The following is a 6,601-nucleotide window of genomic DNA, read 5'->3' on the forward strand; positions in this document are numbered from 1 at the left end:
GCTGACTTTCAGGATGAAAGAGGGGCAAACAAAGCAGGCAAGAAAATAGATTCTTCCATAAAGTCTCCAGAGAGGAGCTCAGCCCCAGCAACACATTTTTAACCCAGTGAGATGCCTTCAGACTTCTGAGCTACAAAACTATAAAATAGGTCTGTGTTGTTTTAAGCCACTAAATTTGTAGTAATTTGTTACAGCAGGAATAGGAGAACTAATATATTTTCCATAGTTGATTTCATGCTTTCTTGGGGCCATCAAGAGTTAAAGCCTGGTTATAAAGTATCTACCAGAGAGGAATAAAATGATTATTAGTACTAACACAAAGCAAATAAGCAATCTGTCCCTTTATAAAATAAAAAAACCCTCTCAAAATTCAATTCTAATCAACATTTATTGAGCCCCTGCGAAATGGGACACTGTTAAAAGACACCCCTCCTTTGTGTGGGTACAACTCCTGTCACTCTGTTTATCTTCAACAGGTACATCTAGGCCTTTATAATATTCAATCTCCAATAATGGGGTGGAAGCCTTGTTCAGAAGCTCAGAATCTTCTCAGAAAGTTGTGGTTAGAAGGGTGATGGTCACAACTAATGGAAAATCTGCTTCATTTTCTAAATTTAAAAAAAAAAAAAGAGGAGTTACCAAGAGAAACTAGCATTCAACAGATCACCCCTATCTTTCCCGCTGCCCACTGTGACCTTGGACATGTGACTTCATTTCTTTAAGGTGTAAACTCCTTATTCTCCCTCCCTCTCCTTGTGTCTCAAGTCAGATATTTACACACTGTCCAGGTAGCCACTTTATTTCATGAAGAAACCATTTTAGAGGCTTCCCAAAAAAGCCCAAAATGAGGCCACTTAGTAAAACTGGGACCTCCTGATTCAGAACTCTGAGGCTTTACAGTTTTTAACTGAATTATATAGTCTGTGCATTGGAAAATCTGAGGACTTTTCTTCAGGCTCTTCCTTTGAAAAAGACTCCATATACTGAATTGGAATCCACATCCAAGATAGACAGGAAAATGCAATCTTGGGAAACTCAAGCAAGAAGACTTGTTTATCGTATGCTTATTTGGTTGCTGAACAACCAGACAATCAAGACAAACATCAGAGAGGAAAGAGGTTGCCTTTGAGCTCATGTGAGCTTTTGTAACTGATCTCAGCATCTTGGAAGTTGTCAGTTTGGACTCCTTTCCCAGTGTACGAAAACCAGCACTGAAAATGGTATCAAACCCTTGATAAGGAATCAGGGCCAGAGAGAAGAAACTTACAAAAAGGTACTTAGACATACTCGTTGCTTCCCACGGAGGTGCTGGGCTCTTCTGAAATTAAGTAAAGAAATGGTTTTATTCACGTCAGTAAGGATCACTCTCAGTGGGTCTAGCGTTCAGTTAACCGCGTCACGTAGCCCTGGTAAACAGAGGGCTCCACTAAGTCTGTGGCACCCACACCTTCCTTCTCCCAACTGCCAGGGTCCTCTGCCATACCTGAAATCCTACTGTTATAAATGGAACACAGATGCACTCCATGAGGATGATCTGGTTTAAGGGGAGGTCTCCACTCACACTTACAAGTCCCTAAGAGCAGCACGTGCACTTGTTATAACTTCATTCCCTCTTCTCCCCCAGAAGCTGAGCAGACATGAGTGAGAAGGGTATAAACAGAGGCAGAGTACCTACCAGAGTCCCACTTCCTGAGTCTGTTCTGGAAAGCCTCCCAAGGAAAAAAAATCCCTTAAAGACCAAGAATAGGCAAGAAAGACAAAGCTGTTTGGCCTTACCTGGTCCTCTAGTCATGGGCTCTTCTGAATAAGTGGCAGTGACATTTTCTAGAAATAAAGGAGTACATTTCTTAACTCAAAAGGTTAAAACTTCCATTGATTTTCTCTATTAAAAACCACAACTTCTCAATATACATTCATATCAAATCACTACATTGTACACCTTAAGCTGATGTCAATTACATCCCAATAAAACTGAAAAAAAAAGTTAAATAAATAAATACATTATGGTGAGGGGAAAAAAACAAAGACCCTCATTTTATGGGTAAATTCCACAGTCAGAAAGCATCTCTTGATAAGCAGGTACGAGGTCCAGTGTATTAGCAAAAATGACCAGATGGATCTTGTAGTCAAACATGAGAATTGTCCTAACGCCCCATGGGAGGGGGCAGGGGGAGACACCATTAACACAGATGAACTCTTTAATCAAGCCAGATTACAGTTTGGGTAATTAGAACACAATAGTGAAGTAGAGCTTCGTGTTGCAAATGATGTCAATTCTTCGAGGAAGACAATTAGTGGAAGAGGAAGATGTTAAAGCCAGGGAAACAACACTTTCTCAAAATAGGCCTTTCCACTAACATACCATTTCTAGATTCCTCCCACTACTCCCTGTGATACCCCAATACACTTAGAGCAGTGCTGGAATATAGACAATCGCGATGAATTTTAGCTATTATTTGCAGACATAAGAATCAGATCGTATAGAAATTTGCTTTTGCAGGTAAGACCCAAGAGTCTTTCTTAGCAAACATCCCAGGCATCCCTTAAAGTATTGGGGTTTGTTTTGTGGGGGTAGAAAGCATTGAAATCTTATGGCCCCTTGGCTAGGTGGAAGACAGAAAAATGAAAGAAGGTAGAGACTGGAAAGAGGGATGGGCAAAGATAGGACCACTGCTTAACTCATAAAGCTTTTAAATCTCTTTTCTCTTTTGTTCAGTCTATATTCAAATAAGATTTACATTTACCATAACCTTCTCTCAAAAAGTTCTCTATGTAAACTGAATGGTAATGAAGTGGCAGAGAAAAGGAAATTGTCAACCCCTTTTTGGCCACCACATACTTCAGTCCATTGGAGACACCAAGCCCCTCCTCTTTGAGAAGCCCTGAAGGCTGGTCCTGGTCAGGTCTGGGCAGACATCTGGGATGGAGCTATGTTGGCATTCAAGCAATTCCGGTTTCTGACACTCGGGGAAAATGTTTCAATTTTCTACAAGTTTCAGAGAACTTTTGGCAAAACTTCCCTCTACCATAGAGAACAAAGCAGCAAAAGCATCCCCAAATGTATAAGTTACCACAGGACATTTCTATGCAATGACCTATAAACAAGGAAAAGGAGGAAGGAAGAAATTTCTGCATTTTTGAAGTCAGAAATCCTTACCTGTAGCCTCAGCAGTTGCTTCCTCAGAGCTATCAGTGTTTGATTCCACTTCAGTAGATAATTCTAGGACAACAAAATGGAGGATGGCTTTGATCATCAGCTTACATTGGGAAATCAAGTACACTGGAGGAAAGTAGGCTTTCTCTCAGAAATGCAATGGGAGCTCACCAACTCCTGCCCAGGCCTCCTCTGAAGCCCAAACCCTCACCTACCAAAGGTTGGTGTGTTCTCAAGATGCACATCCGTGGTCGATTCTACACCAATGGAGAGTAGGTCAGTGGTTGACTCTGGGGTGGCCGTGGACTCCAGGTCAGTGGACAACTCCAGGTCGGTGGAGGACTCCAGGTCAGTGGAAAATTCCAGATCGGTGGAGAACTCTGGGTCAGTGGTCAACTTCAGGGCAGCAGTGGACTCCGCGGTGGTGGACAACTCCAGGTCGGTGGGGGACTCTGGGTCAGTGGTCAACAACAAGGTGGCAGTGAATTCTGTGGTGGTGGATGACTCCAGGTCGGTGGGGGACTCTGGGGTGACAGTGGACTCCGGGTAAGTAGATGACTCCAGGATGGCGGGGGACTCTAGTTCAGCGGTAAATCCAAGGGCATTAATCAACTCAAGGTCAGTGGTCAAGTCTAGGTCAGTAATGAATTCCAGAGGAGCCAAAAAAAAAAAAAAGGAGAAGAAGAAGATGACGACAAAGAAGAAGAAGAAGAAGAAGAAGAAGAAGAAGAAGAAGAAGAAGAGGAAAAGGAAGAAGAAGGGGAAGAGGAGGAGGAGGAAGAAGGAGAAGAATTATTTAAGTACTATCTAGGAAGAATATTTTCACCATCTCTACACTACTTCAAGCTAGATCTTTTTCTGGGGAAAATCTGGAACATAAAAGAGTATATTGAGTCAAATGTGGTCTCACCACAAGTTTCTGTCCTGCCAAGTGCTAGAAAGGGCAGAAGACTTTAACTGCCACCTGGGAGTATGCTCAAAGCCCGCTACACCACCTTTCTTTGAGAGGGTCAGTTTAGGAAGAAGAATTCAATACTGTGCCTCTATATACAAATTAGAAACCGAATAAAAACTCCAGGGATATCCTTCCTTGGATATAATCCTTCCAGGTTCCTGAAAACTAAAAAGAGAAACCAAAAGGGGGAAGGAGCCAGGAAAACAGTTATTTCCAAGGTGCATAAACCAGAATGGAATCAACTCTAAAATGGGCTACTCCTACCAGTTTTTCACTTACTGGGTGAAGTCTAGGACCCAACTTCCCAGTCTCTCCCATAGAATGCACAATCCAGATATTTGGGGGTTTGCTCACCATAAGAGCATCATAACCATGTAGACCTGATGAGCTTACAACCAGGGTCTTCTTGAGCCTGTAGTGAATCTTTCACTGTAGTGAAATATACCCAGTCATTGTGGCTGCCTAGCCTCGATGACCACGTTATGGGCACACTGCCAATGAGGCCAAAATCATTAGCTCTCTAATTTAGTCACTATGCTGTATCATTCATGCATATGCAGTAAAGAACCCCAAATACAGCATCTGATCAATTGAAAGGTATCAGAGGGAGTTCTGGGAGGAAGAGGATGGGGGAAAGTAATTATTTTTAAAGTTTTTTTTAACGTTTATTTATTTTTGAGAGAGAGAGAAAGAGAGAATGAGTGGGGGATGAGCAGAGAGAAAGAAAGACAGAGAATCCAAAGCAGACTCCACACTGTTAGCACAGAACCCGAAGCAGGGCTCGAACTCACGAATCATGAGACCATGAGCTAAGTCGAAATCAAAACTTGGACGCTTAACTGACTAGGTCACCCAGTGGCCCTGAAAGTAATTATTTTAACGCAAAAGAATGAACACCCTTTCTCCCGAGAAATCAAATTGAATTCAGAAAGAAGTAGAAAAGAAAGCCCTTAGGGGAAAGCTTTCCTTTTCTCTCCGGTTCAGGAAGACCCCTATTTCTTTCCTTTCTCAGTGTGATTCATAAGTTTCCATTCCAGACACCCCGAATTCCATTGCCCGTGACTGAATGAACTGCTGAAGCACTCTGAACTGCACTGTGCTATAAAATGAGGATACAACCTAGGACTTTTCAACCCGCACTAAATAGAATAAAGCCTCTTTAGGACCCAAGAGTGAATAGGGCCACAGAAAACCCTCGGTAGTGATGTTTTCCCATCACCCACCCTAAGCCCATCTAGCCCAAACTTATTACCTTTATGAGATCAATTCAAGCACCTAATCCACATTTTAGCTTAGCACTCCATGTGTCCAAGGCGCCGGGGCTCCGCCACCTGCCCATCTCCAACTTAACACCAAGTGGATATAATTTCACCCATTTCACTTTACAACATACACTGCTAGTCTTCGTCTTTTGCTCCTTCTGCAGAAAGGCCCCCCCACTCCCCCACACACACACCCCCCACACATACACCCCATAAAAGAATTTTAGTTTCATTCTCCAACAGACCTCCCAATGGTCCACTTACCCGGGAGTATTACAGGGTAAGCCACAGCCAAGGTAAACCAGGCTGTGACTATCAGGGCCTTCCTCAGCATGGTGCCAGCGGGAGCGCAAGAGGCTGGTGGAGGTTAAGTGGAAGGAAGCAGGTCCTGAGTGTGATGGACAGAGTTCCCTTGAGCTTTTATGCAACCCTCAGCCTCAGGTCCCTCAAGGCAGCTTTTCCAAGTGGTTGTAGGGAAAAAAAGAAAAAAAAAAAAAGACGGAAAGAAAAGAAAAGAAAAAGCAAACCACGCCCCACCCGATGAGAATGCCCCTGGAGCAAAGGTGGGAAGGGAACTGGGGGCAGGGCTAAGCTAGAAGTATGGAAAATTCTGATAAGGACTGTGGCGAAATTAGGTTGCACCTTACCATTACCACCAACCTGTTGCTTCTCAGAGAGACAGGGGGGAAAGTCTAGCTCCTCCAGGTCCCAGAAAATACCCCCTCCTGGCCTCAGGAGGTTGCAAATTTGTCATGGAGGCTGGAGCCTAGCCCTCTACTGCCCTGAAAAGCTATTTTGTATCAGGGTGTGGGACTAAGAACCACAGTCAGAGCCTGATGGCTACTCTGGTTCTAAGGGAGAGCCCTATTGCAAAGTCTTCTCACCCTAGCGGGTCCCTTAAAGAGAATTATCAAAGAGAATAATTATTGCTACTATAACCACTACATAATGACAGAAACATCTAGAATCATAAATTTTCACACGTGCTTCTATCTTATTTGATTCTCACCACGATCCTGTGTGTGAGACATTACTCTCCCCATTCTTCTGGTGAGGAAAGGAGAGGCTGAGACACTAAGTGACCCCAGATTCACTTGAAGATATTCCAGCTCTGAGGGAAGTCTCCAACATGGGATACACTTCCTGGCAGAGCAGACCTGGCTCCTGCTAGCGACTTCCTCAGTCCTCTAGGGGGCAGTAGTAAGTCGCCATGGGGTCTTGGCTGAAGCA

At 43.5% G+C, this 6,601-nt stretch overlaps 1 protein-coding gene across 4 annotated transcripts; it reads right to left on the reverse strand.

Moving 5' to 3' along the window:
* Positions 1 to 369: 369 nt before the first annotated feature.
* Positions 370 to 5,817, reverse strand: LOC115518477 (integumentary mucin A.1-like). Of its 4 annotated transcripts, none has more exons than XM_030321977.1 (6): positions 5,636 to 5,817; positions 3,370 to 3,606; positions 3,158 to 3,220; positions 1,777 to 1,824; positions 1,268 to 1,318; positions 370 to 608 (listed from the first exon to the last, which is right to left on the reverse strand). In XM_030321977.1, exons 1-5 carry the CDS (start codon positions 5,703 to 5,705, stop codon positions 1,278 to 1,280), a joined length of 459 nt encoding a protein of 152 aa, XP_030177837.1. In that variant the 5' UTR covers positions 5,706 to 5,817; the 3' UTR covers positions 370 to 608; positions 1,268 to 1,277. The 4 variants fall into 4 exon arrangements, with proteins under 4 accessions (XP_030177837.1, XP_030177836.1, XP_030177835.1 ...); XM_030321976.1 differs by having other exon boundaries at positions 3,370 to 3,678; XM_030321975.1 differs by having other exon boundaries at positions 3,370 to 3,732.
* Between the last annotated feature and the right edge of the window lie 784 nt (positions 5,818 to 6,601).

The sequence above is a fragment of the Lynx canadensis genome, chromosome B4 (genome assembly GCF_007474595.2).
Source record: "Lynx canadensis isolate LIC74 chromosome B4, mLynCan4.pri.v2, whole genome shotgun sequence".
Classification (NCBI taxonomy): Eukaryota; Metazoa; Chordata; class Mammalia; order Carnivora; family Felidae; genus Lynx; species Lynx canadensis.

Coding starts and splice junctions, on each gene's coding strand:
- LOC115518477 (XM_030321974.1), bottom strand. CDS start 5,705: ATGCTGAGGAAGGCCCTGATAGTCACAGCCTGGTTTACCTTGGCTGTG. Junction 3,221..3,369: donor TGAGAACACACCAACCTTTG/GTAGGTGAGGGT, acceptor TTGTTGTCCTAG/AATTATCTACTGAAGTGGAA. Junction 1,825..3,157: donor AGCAACTGCTGAGGCTACAG/GTAAGGATTTCT, acceptor CTTTATTTCTAG/AAAATGTCACTGCCACTTAT.